This window comes from Onychomys torridus, chromosome 5, assembly GCF_903995425.1.
Source record: "Onychomys torridus chromosome 5, mOncTor1.1, whole genome shotgun sequence".
Classification (NCBI taxonomy): Eukaryota; Metazoa; Chordata; class Mammalia; order Rodentia; family Cricetidae; genus Onychomys; species Onychomys torridus.
This window is the reverse complement of record NC_050447.1, coordinates 64,164,576-64,189,079: the sequence shown is the minus strand read 5'-3', so window position 1 is coordinate 64,189,079 and position 24,504 is coordinate 64,164,576. Positions and strand designations below refer to the sequence as shown.

General features: G+C 43.5%; 1 protein-coding gene across 3 annotated transcripts in view; it reads left to right on the top strand.

Annotated features, from left to right (window-relative positions):
• Prkcq (protein kinase C theta) overlaps positions 1-24,504 on the top strand; it is a 129,172-nt gene that overhangs the window by 96,705 nt on the left and 7,963 nt on the right. For all 3 annotated transcript variants that reach the window (XM_036188605.1, XM_036188607.1, XM_036188604.1), the window contains exons 13-16: positions 4,780-4,871; positions 6,830-6,892; positions 13,614-13,752; positions 20,627-20,815. In XM_036188605.1, coding sequence (XP_036044498.1) covers positions 4,780-4,871; positions 6,830-6,892; positions 13,614-13,752; positions 20,627-20,815 — 483 coding nt within the window. The remainder of the gene's footprint in view (positions 1-4,779; positions 4,872-6,829; positions 6,893-13,613; positions 13,753-20,626; positions 20,816-24,504) is intronic.

Genomic DNA, 24,504 nt, shown 5'->3' with positions numbered 1-24,504 from the left:
AAAGAACTCTCTTTGCAAACCAGTGTTTAATCTGATACTAACAGTGGTGCTGAGAACTGTAGTGTGTTTCCTCCTGTGGGGAGCAAATTGAAAAAAGAAATCTTTCTACCGTGTGTGTGTGTGTGTGTGTGTGTGTGTGTGTGTGTGTGTGTACATTTGGGTACCATAGCATATGTGTGGAGCCCTTGGGAGTCAGTGTGGGATCTGGGATCCAACTCTGTTTATCACTCTTGGCAGTAAGTGCCTTGACTGGCTGGATCTGTCATTTCAAAGATAGCTTTCTAATATAGAGTTCGCCCTTTCAAAGTGTTGTGTTTGGTACTTACATAGATCCTGAATGCTTAATTGAGACCAGGGTCCCAGGGATGACGACTGACTCCCTTGCTTCAGTCCTGTCCTCTGAGCACCTCATAGATTTTTGTTTTCTCAAAGAGATGCACCTTTTAGAAACCAAGTAAATTGACCAATCAAAATGGCCTTACTCTACCACCTTCGTTGTTTATTCTAAACAGCACAAGACACATTCTCTTTGGACCTGTTTGGCCTCTCCATCTTTTGCCCATGGAAGAATTCATTTAAATAATTCATCCAGGGCCCTGAGTACCCTAAATACCTGCAATAGGCACAGTCACCTGCACTCTCCAAAAGCCAGGCTCTCAAGGACACCTTAAGAGCAGCTTATGCAGAGGAAACCCTGCCCTTCCTTCCATCCTCCATGGGGGAACAGGGTAGTCTCTAAGGAAAACTAGCTGTGTGTCCCATCTCACTTGAGGGATGTCCAAAAGACAATTCCCCTTTTTCTTAATTATACATCAAATATGCATTATTGCTGGGCAGTCATCTCTACTGGGAGTTTATAAGCTTGGCATCCTCTCGCTAATATTTATTACCCAGAAGTGTTACATAGATCTTAGTACAATGTGCTGAGTGGGCACTGTCTATTAATTTCATCTTTTCCCCAAGAAAAGGGAAAAAAACATAAAAATATGTGATGTTTAGTCAAGGTTCTGACAAATACTTCTCACTGAAGCTCTGGCTTGGTCAGGCTTCATCACTCAACTGGTTAGCAACAGGCTGGGCTGGGCTCAGATACAGAACTTCCACTTAGTAAATGCTGCACCAGGAGCTCATGAGCTCCAAACTGGGGCAGATTTGTAGTGTTCCATCCCCAGCCTGTTAAAACTTCAGTTCCAGCACACCTTTGTGTCAGTCAAGGTATCCACAGGCCTAAAGGGAGCCCCCGGGTCCCCTATCAATGAGCTACTTCGTGTGTCTCTCAGCTGGAGAACAGAGTCAAGAGACCAGCCTAGAAGAAGAACATCCAATCCTCTTTTCTTCTTTCTTTCAAGTTCTGTGGGACTGTTCAGTCTTTCTCCAAAAAACATTTGTTTATGTCTGCTTATTAGTATTAATTAATTTCATTTATTTTCTTCTTTGCTTTGGTTTTTTTTTTTCAAGATAGGGTTTCTCTGTGTAGCCCCGGCTGTCCTAGAACTCACTCTGTAGACCAGGCTGGCCTCAAATGCAGAGATCTGCCTGCCTGTGTCTCCTGAGTGCTGGGATTAAAAGCATGCGTCGCCACCACCCAGCCATTAATTTTCTTATAATGACTGCAGCTACCAATTACTCAATGCATGCAAGGTGCTGACTTTAAGTTCACTTTCTACAAATACCCTCTCATCTCACACTTAGAACAACCCTATGAGGCACAAACATTAACTTTCCTCATTTCGGAAATGAAATGAAGCCCTGGAGGGGTTAATGAACTTACCCTGTAAAGACAGGTGGTTTGAACTCAGCTCTAAAGAAAGATAAAGCCCATGCTTTATCAGTTAGCCTGACTCTCCTGCTCTTGGATAGCTCTACCTAGCTCAGGCTGGACTTTCCTAGTTGGCAGAGCTCTCGATAGCATCTCTGAATGGGTCCAGGTCAGCCAGAAGTCACTTTCTGAGCCTCCTTCTCTGGCCACTGATGAAAGTTATTTGTACAGATGTTTTCAGTAATGAGATTAAAATTTTAAAGGGGCTATCTACGCTCAAAAGTGGAATCCCCAAACTCCAAATCCCATGTAGTACTAGGTACCTCCCTGGCTTTGAACTCACTCTATAGCCCAGGCTGTTTTCACAGTGATCCCCTGCCTCAGCCTCCTAAGTGCTGGAATTACAGGTCTGTGTCACCACACTGGGATTCAAAGTTCTGTCTTCAGAGTACTGTTGATAGCTCAAGGATCTTATTGGAGAAAGACTAAAGCAGATGACCAGAAGCACGCAGCCAGTGGTCTTGACCAAACTCTTTGGGTTGATCTTTACTGAGATCTGGTTCTTCAGGGATCTGGTGGTGCTGGGAAAAGTCATGATTGCTTGAAGTAGACTGTCAATACCATCCTTGACCACACAGCAAATCTAAAGGATGCAGAGTCACACAGTAATACAGCAGAATGTTGCTCAGGACAAGTCAGGTCTAGCTGACCTGACCTGGACTCCTTCCGAGTTGCTGTAAAAAGCCTTGCCCAGTGGCAAAGTCCTTCCTGAACTAGGAAGAGCGAAACAAGAGAACAGTGATTAGGCCCTCCTTGAAACCCCAACTTCACAAAGCCCCTGTCACAGGAGTAATGTGTGGAATATGTGGGACTTACATTTTCCCACTAGTCTCCTTTATCCACTTTCTCCAAGTCGAAATTGATGGTGTATAAACTATGAAATCCAAACAAACATTGCAGGGCCCCATTCATAGACACTAAAAGGGAATTATCTCCTTTGCATTTTTACAGATGGTCTTACCAACAGGTTTTGTTTTGTCGTTGTTGTTGTTGTTTGTTTGCTTTGTTTTTGGTTGTTTTGTTTTGTTTGAGACAGGGTTTCTCGGTGTAGCTTTGGAGCCTGTCCTGGATCTTGATTTGTAGACCAGGCTGGCCTTGAATTCACAGAGTTCTTGAACTCACAGAGTTCTTGAACTCTGCCTGGCTCTGCCTCCCAAGTTCTGAGATTAAAGGCATGCACCACCACTGCCTGGCTTACCAACTGGTTTTATGTGTGGGTGGGTGTGTATGGGTGAATATGTACGTTAGTGTGTTTGGGTCCTAAGTGTGCACATCCCTATGGAGGCTAGACATCAACCTCATGTGTCACTCCTCAGGATCTGTCTACCGTGTTTTTTGAGACAGAGTCTTTCACTAGGACCTGGGCCTTACCAAATAAGCTAGGTTGGCTGGCTGAGGAACCCCAGCAATCCACATGTCTCCACTTCCCTGGCACTGGTATTACAAATGCATACCACTATGTCTGGCTTTTTCCCATGTGTGCTGGTATTTGAACTGAGGTCTGTGTGCTTGCGAGGCAAGGACTTTATCAACTGAGCCATCTCCCCAAGCTCCTATCATGTGATTTTAATCATCCATATGAAAGAAAGATGCCAGTGCCGAGGCTTATTCAAGACCAGTCAAGTTTTGAGTGAAAATGGTAAAGACTGGACATTAATCACAGGGGGGGTAAGGTGTGCCAAGGAAATGCAGGTGCCTCCCAATGAGGGAAATAACCACTCTTGAGTCATGTTTGAAATGTCAGGGCTAAATTATAATTACAATGATTGAACTGACGATTCTGGCTTGTGCACAACAGACCAAAAAAAGTGTGTGTGTGTGTGTGTGTGTGTGTGTGTGTGTGTGTGTGTGTGTTGCAGCTCAGGTAGAGAAATTTAGAAATTACATCTGGGTCAACTTTGGAAAAAGTGGGTGGATACTTAACTTCACTTGAATTATCAAGATAATTGCCATGGTATTTAGCTTTTCTTGTCCTGGGGAAATGTGGCCTCTATACAGATGGCAGGCAATGAATGTCACCATGCAGTCAGAACACTTTGAACCATTCCTTGTCTGCCTGGACACCTAATTAGTCTCAGTTCCAGACAGAAAGTTATTCTATTTTTTTAAAAAAATCACTCAGTTGAGGTTAAGTGCAAATTCATGCACAAGCACACTGTCTCCATGTTTCATGGGTTAGTGACTCTGTGACTCCTGAAAACTCTTAAGCATCCAGGTGTTCAAGGAGCTGTGACTATTTTTCCTGAAGAAATTATGTCTCACATTATTGGTGAAACATGATCTGCTTGGAATCTGGGACCTCTGATATCTGATACTGTCATCCATACCCTGAGGATTACCCCAGCATTCTGTTGATCACTAGCTATAAGCATTGTATTTCTAATGCCAGGCAGGGTATCTTATGCTAGGAGCTACATGCTCAAAAACTCTGGCTACCTCTGCCTCAAGTGACATGTGGACATGAGAGTAAAATGCAAACTTGATGAAAAGACTGAAGGCCTCTTTGATGGAAGACCTGGAATATCACCCACAGGACATGCTTGTTGATTGTTGGCTGACCATCATATGACATGGAGGTCCCCATCCTGTTCCTGGAGTCAGAGACCCAGACACCATCCTACACACTGTCTATTTGAGCAAGTGTATGATCCACACCCACTATGTGCTCCACACTACCCATCGTTCAGCAGACAAATCCAATCAGGGTCTTATGCCTACTGCTTCCCATAGGATGGATCACAGCACACTAGCCAATCAGTGTGTTACCCATCCTCCCACAGAGATTCCACACATGCCCTGGGATTCAAACATAGAGTTCAGCTGAAGTATTTGGACAGTCTTTTCATAAGAAATTTTATGATAGAATTGGTTCCTCTAAAATTGTCTAATCTCTTTGAAAAGTCAACTTTCTTTTCTTTCTGTCAGTACTAAAAATTGGTGTTTGGTTGTTTTTCCCCTAGGAAAACCTCTTTTTCGTGATGGAGTATCTCAATGGAGGAGACTTAATGTACCACATCCAAAGTTGCCACAAATTTGATCTTTCCAGAGCCACGTAAGAGCCCTACTTGGTATTTGGGATGTTCTGTATTCTTGGTGGTTTATGTACACCCAACATCCACAGATTGCTCTTTTCATGTGGTCTTTTTTATTTATTTATTGTGATTGTGTGTGGTTATGTGCATGCAGTGCCTTGGAGTCCAGGAGAAAGGGTCAGATGCCCTGGAACTGGAGTTACAGACAGTTGTGAGCTACCTGATGTGGGTGCTGGGATTTGAACTTGGGTCCTCTGAAAGAGTAGCAAGTACTGTTAACCACTGAGCCACTCCAGCCCCCTCATATGTTATTTTTCTTACTTCCTTGCTTGGCATGTCTAAGTCCCAGAACAAGGTAAATACTTGGGAATAGGGTCAAAGAAGCTAATAATTTCCCATTTTTGTAAAATGGAAATCCACTTCTGTCTTATTTTATGTTCAACATGATACAAACCATTGATTCATTTCAGTGGAACCCTCTCCAGTCCATCAAGCTCTTAACTCATTGAGCACCAATGCAAATATGTATCCTTTGGAACGAACAGTGAAATGGAACACAGATATCCAAGGTGGCCCTGAGGGAGGCACTGAGCTGTAGCCTATCATGGGGAAGCTCAGTGGGAAGTTATAAAGTATTCAACCCTTCATGTGTTTGAAAATAAGCCTCCCCTTCTCTGGCATCAAGCAGCCAGAGATGCAAGTGGAGCCAGCTTTTCCCTGGTAGGACTGTGGCTGGGTCCCACAGGTCAGCTGCAGGTGCTCTTTCCTTAGCCTTGGGTCCTGCTTCCCTCCTGAGAAACCCGGAGTGACAAGCAAGCAAAAGTAAGCAATGGCATTAACATCATTTACAAATGATAGCTAGGGTTGGCAAGATGGCTCAGTAGGTAAGGGTGCTGCCTCATGACCTGAGACCCATCCCAGACTCCCGAAGGTTGTCCTCTAATCTGCACACATGCACCATAATGCACAATAAATAAATGAACAAATGTGTGGTTTCTAAAGGCAATTGCATATTAGCTTTCTTTCCTCGATGTTTGGCCATCTATCAGGTACCTCTTCATAATGACTTTGAGTGGTTTAGACTGAACGGGACTGAAAAATGGATTTGGCCCACCAGCTGCTGCAAAAACCAGTGATGTGGCTATTTTAGCAACTCTTGAAGGGAGCACTGGCCATTCCCAACGTCCTCAGGCACCTTCAGCCAAGCACCCGTGCACGATTATTTTATCAGGTTTCTGTGGCATTGCACAGAAATCACTGGGCATTGCACACTTGCATGAGGGAGAGGGGGAGATAGAGGGGGGGGGGAATGATCCGTTCTGTCCCCAAGGGTTCCATAAAGCATGAAGCTAACTTGAACACCTGCTGCCCCAATCATGTCCTAAATACATTCTTCCCAGGACCCAGCAAATTTCACTTCCAGGAAGCTCTCCCCTATGTCTGACTTAATCCCACTAGAGAGACATAAACTCATTTCCTTTAAGCCTGTCACCACTGAAGATGAGGACCAGCTTATCACCATCTGTCTTCTAATATCCTTTTTTTTCCCAGCCTATAGCTCTGGCCCATGCTTAACATCATCAATATGAAAATATTCTAGCCAGATATGTTGGGAATGGCCTGGCATAGAGCTCTGTGAGATCCAGGCAGAATTTAAAATAAAGGAGAAAGCTATTTTCCTACTACGCTTATTACAGTTCATGTTTGCATAGGTTTTAAGATAGTATGGGCATTGCAGTTTCAAAAGATAAGAGCAAACAGCAGATACACCAGCTCTTAAATTATGCTTTCTGGGAAGATACTGGGTGAGCTGCCGCCTTTGTGTTAAATGCAGAGTGGATGACATCTTCTTTACTGGAATTAAGCGAAAACACATGTGTGCCATTTAGTTGAATATACATAAACTATCACAAGGCTTGGAGATTTTGCCCTATTCTGTTCCTATACTCACGCTGTGTCTTGACTGTCTTTCTGACAGGTTTTATGCTGCTGAAATCATCCTTGGTCTACAGTTTCTTCATTCCAAAGGAATTGTCTACAGGTAAACTGTCCTCTGTCTGACTTGATTTCACAACCCAGTTCATTTCAGTGCTGCAGCTGACGTGGGAAAATGTCATGGGAGAAGAGTCACCACCCAGAATCCTCACTGTGAAATTCTAGTCGGGGGAGCCAGAGGTTCTGTCTGGTCCATCCTTTCTTCTGGCCCTTGCTCTTCTTCCTGCTTTGGCTCTCCCTCCCCTCTTACCACCATAGCGTCGACTCTGAAGCCTCATTTCTGCTTTCCCATCATGTGTCCCCTGTGTGCCTCCCACTTTTACATTAGGTCACGTAGAAATGCTTGTGCAATGGTCCCTTTTGGATGGGAGATGGAAGCTCTTTCAGCATCTGTGAAACTCACTACTCCACCGTACAGAAGCACACAGACCACCTCCGCTGCCCTCCTTCATGAATTCAAATTTTCTCTTTTGCATGGTATTATTTCACTCTCTGCTGCCAGAGCTCTTAGATGAATGTGATATTACACCTCCATCTTTTCTTCTTAAAACACAATTGACCCGTATTTAACATAAAAACTTCCTGTAGCACGAATCTTAAAGGGTCTTATTAATAAAAACAAACTCAGAGCCAGGTATTGGGGAGAATGCTGGAAGATCAGAGAAGTAGAATAAGCCACAGCTACCTCACCTTGCCAATTCTTCAGCTGATCCTGTTTCCTCAGACTGGAAGCTTCTGTGTCCTCACCCGAATGGATCTCAGCTGAACTGGGCTGCTCAAAAGCCTAAAAGCTTAATCCGCTAGTTCCTGGTCCTCACACTTTATATACCTTTCTGCTTTCTGCTATTACTTCCTGGGATTAAAGGCATGAGTCATCATGCCAGGCTGTTTCCAGTGTGGCTTTGAACTCACAGAGATCCACGTGGATCTCTGCCTCTGGAATGCTAGGATTAAAGGTGTGTGTGCCACCATTTCCTGGCCTCTATATCTAGTGGCTGTTCTATTCTCTGACCACAGATAAGTTTATTAGGGTACACAATATTTTGGGGAACACAATATCATCACAACTTCCAAAGTTAGTTTTCAGACGTCCAGTTTCCAGACTCACTATAAATGGAGGATGGAAGGGTGAGAGGAGAAGGAGCTTAGAGGAGTTGGCTGATCCACCAGAAGCCAACCCAGGGGTTGATCTGGGACAGCCATGACCTGGAGTCACCATTAAAAGTTCTGTTGTCCTACACTTGGCTTTTTGCAGACAGCAGGCTGTATAGAGCCTTTGTCAATACTGAAGCTTTGGTTTTTATAGAGTATGATCCTGCTATCAGAAAAAAAAACAGTCATAAAATAAGATCACTCAATTTCCAGATGTGTCCTGGTGAGGGTGCTCTGTGCATCTCTAGGAATGTCTTGGGAAGCTAGTCTTCTTAAGCACACTCCAAGTATAAACTTCTTTTAAGTTGGGTGGGGGGTGAGGGAGTGGGGGGTGTTCTATGGGTGTATTGTGTGGCTGTGTGTATGGGTGTGGGTGTGTAGTGTGTGTGTGTGTATGATGTGTGTATATGATGTGTGTGTGGTGTGTCTGTAAGTGTGTGTCACATATATGCAGTACCTACAGAGGCCAGCAGAAAGCATCAGATTCTTTGGAACTGGAGTTGTGAGATTCTCAGCATGGATGCTGGGAATTGAATTCGTGTTCTCTGGATAAACAGCAAGCACTATTAGCCACTGAGCTATCTCTCCAGAATTATTTTCCTAGCTATCTAAAAGGTAATAGATTATGGATGATGACTTTCAAGGATCTTCTACAACCTCATGAGCACATTAAACAAATGCAGTATTCTTCCTTATTAGAACACAAGACAAACTCATGACCTATATTATTAAACATATCAACAGCCCTAAAATGGGTTTGTGCTGTCCTATCTCCATATTCACCTGAACATTATCTGAAAACCTTGATCAAAATTCATGCTTTTCTTAGTTTCTTTATAATGTCTGCAGTATGTAAAACACATTTGTACTCACTATTGCTTAGTTTGTATGTTTAAATCTGAGCAGATTGATAAGTGGATAAATGGAGTGAGTGAATATCTTAATAAATGGATAAGTGAATGGATCAACAAATGAATGGATTGATGAATGGACTAGATGGATCTGGACAAGGGGGAGAAAAAGTCAAGAGTTTTGGAAAGAGAGAGAACTGGCTATCTCAGAGTTGAAAAGGACCTATAAAGCTGAAATCCATATGCCCCAATCTTTCTCTTCCCACCCACCGTGAGGCTTCCCTTTCGTCATACTGTTGAACATGCAGAACAAAATGACCAATAAATATCTTCCTATGATAAACAGCATGCACTCATTTTAGGGCTTTATCCACATATGTGAGTCATGTTTTTAAGTCTTTTTATGTACCAAGCAGGGAAAAATATTTGTTTCATTAGATAAGGTCACAGTAGATCTTTGACAGGCATCGTAAGATAATTAAAATTGAGATGAGGCTATGAACTCCTACTTCCATGCTGCTTGGTGAAGACAGCAAGCTGCTGATGGGAAGGTCAGCTCCAAACTTCAGCTGCTGATGACAATGAACTTGACCTATTTTAAGAGACGTTTCAAGTGCTCAGGTGTAACTTGACTATCCTAAACTTTTAATGCAGTGACTGAATTGGTAAAGAGAGTCTGTTCATTTCCTTCTGTGAACCACATAGTATTACATTTGTCTGTTTGACAAACTGTAGTCATTTTGAGGGGCTGTCTAAAAAATTAGCATAATCCTGGTGGCGCATTAAAAACAAAACATTATTCTGTCACAGTTCTAGAGACTAGAATGCTGAAATCAGAGTATGGGCAGGGCCACCCTTTCATCCAAGGTTCTAGAGGAAGGCCCTTCTTCAACCATCCAGCTGGAGTGGCTGCAGGCATTCTTGGCTGATAGCTACATCACTCCAATCCCTGTGTCCACCAGAGCCTTTCTCTCCTGTGTGTCTCTCCTCTGTGTGGCATGAGAAGAAGGCATGATAAATTTAGTCTGCCTTCACCACACATGCAATTCAGGATGAGTTCATCACAACACCTTTAACTTATCTCAGCAAATACCCCTTCTCTTAAATGAGGTTACACTCACAGCATTCTATGAAGTAGGACATGGATTTTATTCCCTTTCTATTGTCTTAAAAAAATATGCAAACCCAGACATGATGGTACATGCCTGTGATCCTGGTAGTCAAGAGGCTGGAGGCAAAAGGATTACAAGTCAAGGATAGTTTGAGCTACACAGTGAGTGGCTGTCGTGTGTGTGTGTGTGTGTGTGTGTGTGTGTGTGTGTGTGTGTGTTTGTGTGTGTGATAGGCATCATTCACTACTCTGTAACCTGTCTCATGAACTGATGGATGAATGTCCACTAATGCGTAGTCCCTGGTTGAAGATTGTAATGGGCAGAAAATATGTAGAATTCCCAACTCTAAGATATCTACATAAAGCCACTTTCCAGATATATTTTGGACAGTAGAATTACATGAAAAGATAGAGGCAATGCATTCTAAAAAGTTCAAAAAAGTAAATAGGAATCCAGTTTTAAAGAGACAGAGAAGAAGAGACCTTGTCAGAACTGCTAGCACTACAACAACAAAAACTTCTCTCCTGGTAGTGTTTTGTTTTTAAGGGGAAGAAGATTTTCAAATAGAAAAAGTGATGCAGAGAAGCCCCCTCCCCCAACACTCACACCCCACATGAAGGAAGTCAAGCAGAAAGGACAGGCCAGTTAGCTCTTAGAGCTGCTTACCACCTTATGCGGAACAAAACTAAATTCACTGGTTCAGAGCCTTTGGTCGGACAGTGCAAAACTGAAGTGATGCAATGGGGAGACTCGGGTAGCTGCTCATCTCCCAGCACCATCTAGCAAAGCCTTCTCATGGAAACAGCAGCATCTGAAGAGATGCTCTAAGTTCTAATTTGGGTGTAATAGAAAACCAAGGACTCAGAAAACATACCGACGTGGCAAGAAAAGGGCTATGAGAATACTGTAGCTGAGGAGTGACTGCATATATGAATGATGAACTAGACCTCCCTGTAGCTGGAGTTTTCTCCAAGCTTACCCGGCCCACAGCCACTCAGACCCAAATAAACACACAGATGCTTATATTAATTAAAACTGTTTGGCCTAATGGCTCAGGCTTCTTGCCAGCTAGATCTTACACTTAAATTAACCCATAATTCTTATTTATGTTTAGCCATGTGGCTTGGTGCCTTTTCCCCAGTTCTGCCTTCACATCATGCTTCCTCTGTGTCTGGCTGGTGACTCCTGACTCTACCTTCCTGGTCCCAGAATTCTCTCTCTTTGTCCCATCTATACTTCCTGCCTGGCTACTGGCCAATCAGCACTTTATTTATTAACCAATCATGGCACCACATTCACAGCACACAGAGTGATATCCACAACACCTCACCTTCATATCTGAGGCCATTTCCAAATGCTTTCGCATGGCCTGTCTCAGTAGATGCCACAGAGATAAGCACGAGGCATCATGGACCTTGTTTGTTGGTCAGTAACAAGAGGCTCAGCAAGGGCAAGTGATAACACTGAGAAGGTCCACCATGAAACCAGCTGTGACTTGGTTTCTAAAAAGATCTCTAGCAGTGGACCACATGCCAAAGGGTTCCACTTAATTTCCCCTTATACTTGGTGCCTAAGTGCCACAGAGACAAACAGTGGTCTTAGACTCTCAGGTGCTTCTCTTGAGTCTTGATGTCCTGTAGTGAAGAGTAAGTTGAATGATTTGCCTCAGACCATTCTGGATTTTTAGGTTCTACAGTGTCTCTAGTTGGCTCCAAAGAACCTGGCTAGTCTTCTGCCTCCATTACTTACTTTCATGGAGGTCTATCTCTGAAAAAAAAAAGTCTTTCAGGACCTTTCCATTCCAACTAGGTCTCTCAGACCTTCTTTCCCGCCATCACAAAGACATCTGTCCTGCTTTTAAAAAAAAAAAAAAAAAAAAAGGTTGGAAATTTGACATGAAGCTTATTTTTCCTAGCCAGAGGCACAGAGAACATTTATTTTTAGAATCAGTTAAAATACATCTGTGTACAGTTTCATGAGGCCAGTTTGATGAGAAAGACCAGGTGGTCTTGGTATAAAAGAATGTAAGAGAGATAGACTAGGTTTGCATCCCAGGCCACTGGCTGGCTATGTTGTCTGGATAAATGTCATCCATGAAAAACTTTTATCTGGGAAAAAAAGAAAACTACATTAGTAGTAATTTGATGAAATTGAGAAGATGGCTCAGTGGGTAGGAAAGAGTGCTTACAGACCTGAGTTCAAATCCCAACACCCCCACAAAAAAATCCAAGTGTAACTGCATGCATTTGTAATCCCAGTGACGGAGAGAGAGGAGACAGGAGGGTCTCTGGAGCTTGCTGGTTGCCAGCCTAGTTCCAAGTCCAGAAGAAACACTGTCTCAAGGGGAAGTGGTGGCAAATGATAAAATAAGATACCCACCATCTTCCTCTCTCCTCCACACATATAAGTGTGTGCACTCCCACACACATGTGCCTGTATACCACACTACATACATTATATACACTGCAACACAAAATAATAATAACTTGATATCAAAGCACTACTATGAGAATCAAATGATAAAATAAATGTGTGTACAAGCAAAAGAACCCAGTGAAAGTATTAGATAATGTGGCCATTGTTCTGGTCTTCTCTAAAGCACAGCAGCTGGACAGCTAGCTCTCTAGAGATGATTCCCATCATCTTCAGCCAAATTTTAAAACTATATAAACGTAACTATAAATGACAAACTAAAAACGGCTTCGATATGGTATAGCATATTGGATTAGCTAATAAGCCCAAATTGTTAGTCAGTGAATTTACATCAGCCTGTAATTGGACTGAATGGATAAAGTTGGTAAGTCGTGTATTTAGCGCCAGTGAAAGATCAGGAGGCAGAAGCCCAGCACTCTCCAATGAGAAGAATCCAATACAGCAGGCGTCTTCTGTCTTGACCATGAAAGTGTGGCAGGAGCAGAGAGAAACAGATGCTATCATGAATCTGAGACATATCTAGGGATTCCCAGTCACACAGTCTATTGGTGCCATGGGGGTAGTAGAGATGACAAAACTGGACCAAATGGAAGACATCAACTCCAGGGACATGTGCTAAGTCTCAGCCGCAGCAGCAGAGCTTGGTACCACTCTGATTCTCTAGTCAGCTTGTGGAAGCTTGCAGAAGTGGAGCTAGCAGTTGGAACTGTTACTCGGGTGGGCTTCCCAGCTAGTAATCACTGGTTGGTTTTTAAGTGATTCCATAAATATTATTGAGTGCTTAGTGTGTCGTCAGAACTTCCACTGGGGCCATGACTCAGGCTGCTAATATCGTCACTCTCCAGCTGAGACATCCACATGGGACATTGATGTACTCACTCTCCTGCTGACACAGCCACATAGGAAATATGGATCAAGCCCCCTAAGGTGCAACAAGCAGTCAGAAGGGCGTGGAAGAAAGGAGAATCTGTGGTGGTATCTGGCCCAAGGCGGGTCTCAAGAGAAGCCTTGAACGTGAGCCATTGATATGGGGACACATGACAGCAGTCAGTGAGCAACTGAGAACCATGCCTGGTCCAGAGGATCAGGTGGCAGAGCATCCCCTCATGCTCCCCCTCCCCCCCAGCTGTGATGACAAGCTACCACGCCTCCAAGAGAATTTCATTTGAACAAAACTGCCTTTATTCACGTGAGACTTCACTTCGCTTTTGTTTTTCAGGGACCTGAAGCTAGATAATATCCTGTTAGACAGAGACGGACATATCAAAATAGCAGATTTTGGGATGTGCAAGGAGAACATGCTAGGAGATGCAAAGACAAACACTTTCTGTGGGACTCCTGACTACATCGCTCCGGAGGTAGGGACACAATGCCCGCGTGGTCCTTTCCTACCTGATGTGCTGAGGCCAAGTAATTTCCTCCCTAAGGTTCAGTATTTGGTTTGGTCTGTGGAGTGTTTTCCGTGTGTGTGTGTGTGTGTTGAGTGTTATAACAAATGCTCTTCATACTGATGACATCTTTTTCATGGCTAGAGGTCTAGACTCCCTTTGAGTTATGGTTCTGAACTACCCTAGCTATAAAAAGTTACCTGTTCAGACCCACCTGAAGGAGCACCTGACAAAAAGCCAGGTAGAAGCTGTGATCCACCTAAAATCAAGTTGAAACATGGAGTCAGAACACCAGGGTAGAAGGGGAAGGTGGGGGCTTGTCAGCACCTCTCACACCCCATTTCTAAATGAGTGTAGACTCCTCCATAGTGAGGATAACTCGGAGTCATAGTGTTATTGTAGATATTAAAGGAGGGAGCAGCTACATGTCTGACAATTCCATAATGAAATCCATTATTATCTATGATTATGTATTGCTTTAAAAAAAAAAAAACCTTAAAAGAAAAATGGGGCTTCTAAAAACTATGCCTCGTTCTAATCCCACCAAAATAGTAATAGTAAATAATTGTCCTGGTGGTCTTGTGACCAGCATTTTCTCAGCAGACACCTGTCCTTTCACTTAAACTGTTTCCCCTCTTGGGGAATTCTCCTCCAGCTGCACTGCCCACCCCAGGGAGATGGGAAACCACCTTACCGTGTGGCCCTTGTCATAGTGTGGAATATTTGGCGCCATTACATTTATTTTATTTTTACCTTTTGGTCTCCTGCACAGCTGCTTGTTTGCTCTACCGTCTGGTACCGTTGCTCACTGTTAAGAAGCTTTTCAAATTTTGAAGTAATGATCTGTTTGTAAGAAGTCCCAAAGGCAGTACAGAAACACCTGCACCCTCCACCCAGCTTCCTCCATTGGTTAGAACTCAAATGGTTCAGGATCTGGAGAGATGGCACAATGGGCAAGAATCTTCCTGTGCAAGCATAAGGACCTGGGTTCAAATCTCTAGCACCTATTTAAAAATGGTCTAGATGTACACCTGTAACCTCAGAGTTTTAGAAGGGAGGGACAGGAGAATCACTAGGGTTTGCTGGCTACAAGCCTAGCTCCAAATTCAGTGAGAGACCCTGTGTCAAGGAATAGAGAGATAAATAGCAGGATACCCAGCGTCTGACATGGGTATCACACCCCCAATTGCATGCATTCGCATCTGCACACAGACCACACATACAAAATACATTAGTTACTTTTCTATTGCTGATATAAAACACCATAACTAAGGCAACGTACAGAAGGAAGGGTTTATTCAGGCTTACAGTTCCAGAGAGAGAAGAGTCCACCTCCATTACAGAGGGGGAAGTGTGGCAGCAGACAAGTGTGGTTGTTGGAGCAGCAGCTGAGAGTTCACATCTTAAACTCCAAGCAGGAAACCCAGGGAGTAGTGAGAGACTTGGAAACCTCAAAGCCCACCCGCTTCCTCCAGCAAAGCCACACCTCCTAAGCCTCACCAAACAGTGCCATCGAAGTATCCAAATGCTTGAGACTGTGAGGGACATCTCACCAGTTCCCCTCATGGATAGATTTGGGTAGTCTTCTCTTTTACTCTGTGAGAGGACTGGCACAGTAAGGTGAGACAAATTAGCCTTTTAAAAGCAAATAGATGAATGAATTTGTGAATGGAAGATGACTGTCTACTAAGGACGGACCTCTGATTTCCCTGGTAAAGTAGTGTCAGCAGCAGATCCCCATAATCCCTCAACCAACCACTGCAGCTGAAGTTTAGGAACCTTGCTTTTCCCCACACTACTGTGTTTTTCGTTTTAATTTAACCTCATTGAAAGGTGTGGATGGCCGCTGTTCGTCAAGAAATTGTGGCTATTTTAATTGTCGAGTTCATTGCTATGATATCTTCCTGATATTAGAACCTGCATGTGAGCACAGACACAGACGGTGGGTGCAATCAACCAGCTTTAGTTTGAGGAGACACCAAAGCTAATAACGGCACAAGTGTAGGAGACCTCAGAGCAGAGACTGTTCAGCACCAAACCCCCTTAGTGACAATCCTAAACTGTGTTGACTCAGCTCAGATGTTTCAGGGTAATCTCAGCAAAGGTCTCCTGTGACTTCGTCTTGCCCCACACCCACCCCATCCACACCCATGCCCACTCCATCCAACCCCCTCCCTCACACCATGAGCTGCCTGCAATTCTTTCCCCTCTACCTTGGGGTGTCTAAATATTTTTGCATCTGTTCCTGTCCATCCCTGTCTGCAAATTCTTAGGTTTTGTTCTTGCTGCAGCAAAGCTTCCCTACCTGGTTCTGTTTCCTTTCACAGCTTCCAGCCCTTAGATTCAGTGATCTGCTTCTTTTGGTTTGGTTTGGTTTTCAACTTGCCTCTATCTCCAATGCTTGTCTCCTTGTGGCTCCATTCCTGGTCCTCATCTCTTCTTACTGCATATTCTGTCTATCTTTCTATCTATCTATCTATCTACCTATCTATCTATCTATCTATCTATCTCACAAGTTTACTTTATTTTTTAGCTATGTATACATACATTCAGGAGAGGGGTATGTGATGTATGTAGGGGTACCCAGAGAAGCACAAAGAGGATGTGGATCCCCTGGAGCAGAACAACAGGTAGTTATGAGCAGTCCCAACATGGGTACTGGGACTCTGTATTTGTTCTTAACTGTTTAGCATCTCTTTGCCCCTTCCTATATAGTCTCAAATGAGTGACTTTATCTCTGACAATGGTTTTAGCTCCAGAATCAGTGTGACCAGCCCAAACTTTGTCTTACTTCAGACCTACATACACCACAGCCTTAAGTACATCACAAGTCCTTCACACATCATACTCCCCAGCTCACTTTCTCTGTTGAGCCTGGCCGCTCTTTCTCTTTTCCTTAATATATCTTTCATGATTAACCATGGGCCATCTACCAGTTTCCTCAACCAAAAAAAATTGAAATATAATATTCAAGTGCTCTCCTTCCTTCCCCAAATCCAGTCAAATCTAAGGCTTTCTCAAATGGGACCTCTCACCACCTCTGTCCTGAGACTGAATCAAGACTTCCCTTTGTTCTTACACTATCCTCCAATGCATCATTTGGAATTGGTCCCCCAAAGAATCTCCAGGTTTTTCCCATCCTTTCTGAGCATTTCCTACTCTAGAATATCTATCATTTCATACACTAAGTCCCAGTTATGACAATACCCTTCCTCACGGCTTCTCTCCATCCTACACACCACCAGCCTCTACATATTTAATTTAATTTAATTATTTATCTATTCATGTAATTGTCATTATATATGTGTATACATACATACATACATACATACACACACACATGAGGGTCAGATTGGCTTACATGGGGGGTAGAGGACAACTTGCAGGAGTCAGTTCTCTCCCTGTACCATGTGGGTCCTGGGGATCAAACTCAGGTCATCAAACTTGGCAGCAAGCGCCTTTACCCACTGAGACATCTCAGTGGCCCCATAGTCTCAGACTTTCTGATGGTGTTTCTTTATCAGTGAAACAAACACTCTGAAGATATGTGTATGTGTCTCCATTACATATGAATGTCATGCATTGCTACCAATTAACATGGTCCACGTGTTAAAGAATATTTCTAAAATGTATGATCAAATTGAACTAAGAATGAGATTAAAAACTGGTACTAAATAGCTTAATTTTCTTCTGTCTTAATAGTAGAAAGTGAGTATATGTCATGAAAATTAGGAGATTGAATAACTTATTAAAATTACTTCTTTTCTTTTTTGAGACTTAATTACATTATCTTCTTCCCTTTTCTCCCTCCAACCTTCTCTACATACCTCCTTGCTCTTTCAAATTCATGACCTCTTTTTCTATTAATTGTTGTTGTTGTTGGTGGTGGTGGTGGTGGTGGTGGTGGTGTGTGTCTGTGTGTGTGTGTTTCTAAATACATAAGTACAACCTGTTCCGTCTTTATAATCCTCATGTGTGTGTTTTCCGGGCTAACCATTTGGTATTAGATGACCAGTTGGTGGCTCTTCCCTAGGTCAGACTATTCTGCCTGCTCTCAGCATTCCTTAGTTGCCTGTCGTTCTTTGTCTACATTGAGGCCTCATGAGCTTCTTCCTGTCCACTTTAACATGGCTATTGGTGTGGGCTTGTCCAGCTTGTGTTTAGACAGTCATGTTGGTGAAATGTTATGAGTGTCGCTTCTGGCATTCTGGGGAGAGACAGTCTCACAGCAAACTCCCTGTTCTTCTGGCTCCTACAATCATCCTTCCCCTCTTCGGCACTGAACCCTGAGTCTTAGGTGTGTTCTAGAACCATCAGCTGCAACTGAGCTCCACACCCTGAATTTTGATTGTTTTTCTGTAATGGTCTCCATCTGTTGCAAAGAGAAATTTCCTTGTTGAGGGTAAAGACTATACTTAGGAGATAATTTAGAAAGAAAATCTTGCTTTAGGGATTCATGAGATGGCTCAGCTGGTAAAGGTACTTACCCCAAGCCTGACAGCCTGAGAGCCATCCCAGGACCCACATGATAGAAGGAACAGACTCCTAGAAAGTTGTCCTCTGACCTACACACATGTGCCGTGGCATGCATATGCCTCCCCACACTAAAAAAAATGTATTATTTAAAATATTTTTTTAAAAGAACCTTGGTTTAATACTTTGGGGCTCTGGTATTAAAAGGTCTGGTGTGTTTCTTCAAATTGTTGGTTCTCATACTATCATGGATGGTAAAGACTGCTAGCAAGTAAAATATGAAACAGAATTTATCATCCATATTAGTAAGGAATATCATTGATGAGAGCAGATGTAAGTCCATTATCCAAAGCACTGTTTTTAACGTAATTTTTTAAAGCAAGCTTCCTTTGGGTCTAAAGGACAGAGATGAGGCTACTGGTTTAACTTCACACATGACTGGCAAACAAGCTGTCTGAAAGAGATGATGTCACCACCATTCTTTATTTATTTAAGCTCTAGCTCTAGCCCAAACATCCTGTTTGCTACCAGAGCCTTGTGTTCACTAATGGCATACATGTTAATCGTAGCTATTCACCATCATCTCAGGAATGTACACACCTTAACACATTCTCTCCAAGGACCTGTTAACTGTCACTGTTATAGGGGACAAAGGGTATGTGGCAGAAAGTGACAAAGCCATTATTATTATTATTATTTGGCTAGTTTCTCCGGTTTGAAGTTGTGAGTCTCAGTTCTTGAAGTAAGGCAGAGCTAGGAAAGGGGCTGGACCCTCTAACCAGTACAGACAGCTTCACTGCCCCCTCCGTCACAGAACAGTGTACAAAGGGCCATGAAGGGAGAGAGAAATACCAGGAGACAGTAGTAACTGTGAAATTAAATCCTCAGAGACTGGCCTTCAGAACCCAGCTCTCTACTCACTATGAGACCTGAAATGAGAAATACAGCCTCCCAAGTCCAGTCATCATCCTCCAGGGATAACAGCAGAGGTTCCAGGTGTTCTTAGAAATGAAAACATAATGTACAACAAAAACACCTAGTGTATGTTAACATTCCTTCTCCAACAGCCTGTTCCCTTTGAGAATTTGCATTCGGCTCCTCCCTCCTAGCACAAGATTGTGTTTACTTTAACTAACATCACATAGCCTCGAAGCTCAAATTTCTATGACAGCTGTCTCCTAGCCTCCAAATTTCTTTTCATTTGTTCCTCCAAAATGAAGTTGTTTACTGAGATGTTTGTTGTTCAGAACCAGTTCTGGTTGCTTTGGCACCACCTTGTGGCTTGTCTTGGGAATTGCGTGTGAGCCTAGTGCCTAAAACCCTTTGTGTGTAGAGTGGAAGGAACCCTCTGATTGTACAAACTAGTGGTGCATCTTTTCTTCCTCCTCGCTCTCTCTGGGTTGACTTTTACATTGTTCCTTGAGGCAAATATAGTTGACTTTTTGTTTATCAACTTTAAGATGAGCTTTTATAGTTCCATGTTGAATTACCTGATAAGGTAGCATTTTATAATGGTAGCAGACTACAAAATTCTGTTTGCTAAATGATCTTTGTTTTCATACATGGGAATAAATTTCATCCAAGTAGCTGTTCAGTGTTGCCCTTACAGCAATTTCCAGGTCACAAGTCGCCTTGAACTCCTGCTTTTCATCAGAGGTTCTGAAGGTGTGAGGAGTCCTCCTCAAGCTGTACAATGAGAGATTCAGCCCGTGCAAAACACGTGGGACTTTACACAGCCATCATAACTGTTGGGCTGTAGAGCACTGTATCATGTCCCTAAGCCTCACTCCATTCTGACCCAGGGCTTGGGGTAGCTCATACAAGTGAAGTCATGCAGTATTTGTCTTTGTATCTGGCTTATTTCACTTAACGTGAAGTGCTCTGGGTTCCTATATGTTTTTCTGTGCATTCATCCCATTGATGGGATCTTGGGCTGATGCCCTGTCTTAGTTACCATAAACAGTGCTATATTAAACAGAGTGCCCATGTCTCTTAAGCTCGCTGACTTGGTTGATTTTTGTCAATACACCCACCACCACACCATCTTCAGTCATTCGGGCAGTCATTGGGCCTACTCCGCACTGCTGTAGCAAAGCCTGGGGCCTGCTGGCATTAGGGTGACATGCAATGACTCAGTGGCTTGCACATCCTTGGTGTTCCAACAGCAGAAGGAGCTGCTGGAAGTTAAGGGACATCTTTATTGCTACAGAAAGTAAACTGATAAAAGAATAGATTTCTTGTTTTAAGTTAGGTAGAATTTCCACCTTTACACCCTTCTCCCTGGAAGACAGACCCAATGCCTCCAGACTTGGAAGTGTTATCAGTCGTCAGACCCGTGTATTAATGATGCTTCTACCTGTTGTCCATGCAGATCTTGCTGGGTCAGAAATACAACCATTCTGTTGACTGGTGGTCCTTCGGGGTCCTCCTTTACGAGATGCTGATTGGCCAGTCGCCTTTCCACGGGCAGGACGAAGAGGAACTTTTCCACTCCATCCGCATGGACAATCCCTTTTACCCACGGTGGCTGGAGAAGGAGGCCAAGGATCTTTTAGTGAAGGTAAGAAGTCAGAGCCTGGGGTGTAGTGCATTGAGACAGTGCTTGCCTCAAATGTGCCAGACCCTGAGTTTGACCCCTGGCACTGAAAAAGCAAACCAGAAAGAGAAATGAAAAGAAACAAGCAAGAGGAAATGACCCTAAGAAGGGATTCTTAACTCAGTGCCGTTTTTGCCCAGTGGTCCCATTTGCTCCCAGGTTCTGACTCAGACATGGCCAAACACCACAGCATGTAGTGAATGGTTTAATGGGATGTCACTGTCTCTATTTCAACTGAAGCACTGATGTCATGAGCTCTGGTGTCAAGGTCAGAGGATCAAGACAGGAGAAGGGGGGTGGGGAGAAAGACGCAGGCAGACTCCAGAATGAGTGTGTGTAAAAATAAAGAAAAACTATTCGTGTGTGTGTGTGTGTGTGTGTGTGTGTGTGTGTACACAAATAAAGAAAAACTATTCGAAGGGAGGAAAGAAACCAGTTGGAAAGGGAAGGATGAGAAAAGAGTGTAATGGGAGCACAACTATGAACTAAGTATGATGTTGTATGTGTCTGAAAATGCCCCAGTGAAACCCATTGTTTTGTGAACTAATTAAAATAATAAGAAATTTTAACTTTGCAAAATTAAAACAGCCATGGCTAAAAAATCCAAACCAACCAAACAAAAACCTAATATTTACAGGCAAGGATGGTGATATACACTGTATTCTCAGCACTTAGGAGGTGGAGGCAGGAGGATCAGGAGTTCAAGGTCATTCGGCTGCTTAGTGAGCTTGAGGCCAGACCAGTTTATATGACTGCATGAGACCCTGTTTCAAAAAGGAGGAGGAGGGTGGAGGAGGGGGAGGAGAGGGGGGAGAAGGAGGAAGTCAAATAAATCCTCTTTTCACTGTTTGTAAAAGAAATGCCCCAGAAGCCTGGGGAAGAGTCTGGGTGGAGGAAGCCTCAGGGGAGTCTGGGTGGAGGAAGCCTCAGGGGACTCTGGATGGAGGAAGCCTTGGGGTACTGGGTGGAGGTATAGCTGGTTCTTTAAGCACTCACAGTATGTAGTTTACAGCAATCTTGTTTCTTGTATATAATACCCCCTTGGCCCATGCTTCCTCCATCCCTGGCAGGATGCAGGCTTCTCTGCTCACTCTGGTGAAAGGCAAACCTCTCAGTCACAAATGCCATCTCTGCCACCTCCATCGAGGGACGAAAGCATGCAACCCTAGGCCCCAGTGAGCATGTCAGGGCTGCTGCCCACCTCTGGCCTGTGGAGAGGGGACTGAGGTTGTCTGCGTCCTTGTTCTCTTCCTTGCCTTGAGTCTCTGCTTAGACCTGTAGTGATATAAAGAGAGATACATATAGATGATCCAGATGTAGATAGATATGGATAGACAGAGATAGACAGATGTGATAGGATATTTAAATATTATTAATTCTTTATTGTAATTATTTAAATATGTTGGGTATGAAATAATTAAAGAACAAGAAATTCATCTCTTTTTTTTTTTTTTTGAGGCAAGGTTTCTAACTGAGCCTGAACTCACTGACTCTTCTTCCTCTGCCCCCTCTCAAATTCATAACTTCTTTTCTTTAATTATTATTGCTATACACACACCTGTGTGTCTGTGTGTATACACCCTGATGAGTCTATTGTGCATTATTAATCAGAAGCTATTTCTCTAACCCCTATTAATGAGTTTTAAACCAAAAATTTGAAAGCATTTCCATGGATGAGATACAGCTCAGTGACAGGGGGGTTTCTAAGCATACCAAGGTTCTGGCTTTCCCTCCCAATACCAAAAGAATGAAAGAGAGAGGAAGGAAGGGAGGAAGGGAGGGAGGGAGGGAGGGAGGGAACAAAGGAAGGAAAGAGGGAGAGAGAGACAGAGAGAGAGAGAACAAGGCATTTCCAGGCTCATCTTTTCACTAGTCTGCTTTTTTCTCTTGAAGAACTATTTAGGATTAACTCTAAAGGACTTTATGCTTCCATGTCCCTAAGGCAAGTGACAACTTGTCTGAGGTATTAGAAATTTTGAGACGACTCCAGAGCTCTCCCTGGGAATCGGGGTCTCGAATCTGAGAGGTGTTGACAAAGCCTCATAGAAAACTCAGCCTGGGGTTAATGGAAGTGAGTATTTAAAAGCCGAGCCTGGTCCATGCAGCCTGCACCTCCTGACTCTGAGCCAAACAAGCACCGAGCTCCGAAAACTCCCTGAATGACCAATTAAATTTACTTTTAATGAGCAAACAAAACACACGGAGAGTGAAAGCTAATTTAAAAATTAGCTAGGTTAAAAAAAATGACAGCAGCAAAAAGCAGCTAGTGGGATTTCAATGCCAAGTCTCACTGTGTAAAGGCAAGTTCAAATTTCACGACAATCAGTACATTTATTTTACACTTGGCTGTATGAAGACCTCAATGTGAATTGAACGTGTCAGCTCCAGCTGCCATAACAAAATGTACCCAGACTAATCAGGCAGCGTTTCTCTCTCGCTGCTTCTTAACTGCTTGGCACGCTGTCAAATCAGATATCCCCACCCCCAGGAAGTCCTACTTATTGCACACTGGAATGTGGACGCCTCTCATATAGCAGACATTTAGTTCTTACCATTCCAGAGGTCAGACATCCAAGACCAAAGTTCATCAGGGTCAGCCTTGGTGCTGGCTCTCTTCATAGGAAGTATACAGGCACCTTGCTGTACCTGGGAGAAGAGACAGGTCAGAAAAATACTCCGTATCTCTTATTTTTAAGGATACGAATCCTGTGAGATTAGGGTTCCATCCCTGTGACCTCATCTAACCTTAGTCACTTCCATAAAGTCCCTCTCCACAGTCACATTGGAGTTAGGACTTCAATATATGAGTTTTGAAGGGTCCGTCACTCAGTCTTCAACATGGCAGCCATACTGAGGCACCGGGACCAAGAGAGCTTTCTGGGGAAAGAGAAATGGGGAAGGGCCTTGTTCTTCTCATCATTAGAGATGCAGTCACCTTCAGTCAGGGACCTACCTGTCAGACAAGTCACCAGACAGAGGCCCCAGAGTTAGTTGCAACCGGCCAACACGTGTGGGTGCTCTGTAGCCAGCCCTCCCATTGCGCCTTCCGAATGTACAGCGTCAGGACATCTTCAGGCAACTATGACAGGTGAAGTAGGACGGCAGGCAGAAACAGAAGTAACTTTTGGAGGAAAGTGGGGAGGGCTAGTTGTCAAGGTAAGAAAGCTTGGGTGAGAGGAAAGGATTGCTTGCATTGGGAAAGGAGGTGGAGAATGTGTAACAGACACCCACATCTCAATGAAAAGAGCAAAATACCGACACCTCATGCATGCTGCATGGATCGCAAAGGCAAAAAGTCAGTCTCTGCAATGTCCTTAAAGTGATGGAGTCATGTTGACCAGTCCGGGGAAGGAGCAGGTATGGGGGCAGGCTGAGACTATGAAAGATAGCAAAAGGAACAGAACCTGCCATCATTTCAAAGAATAAACAACTTCAAAACACCCGCTGAGGTGGTGCACACTTGGAATCCCAGAGCTGGTGAAAACAGGCTGTTCTAAAAAAACAAAACAAAAAAAAAAAAAAAAAAACCCTGCCCTTCCCCTTACACACATTGCAGCAGCAATTCAGCTGATAAAAATTAATTTTCATTATACAATTTGCTGCCAGCAAGGCTGATCTGCAGCTTATCTTTCCTCCTGGATCGCTTTAAAGCT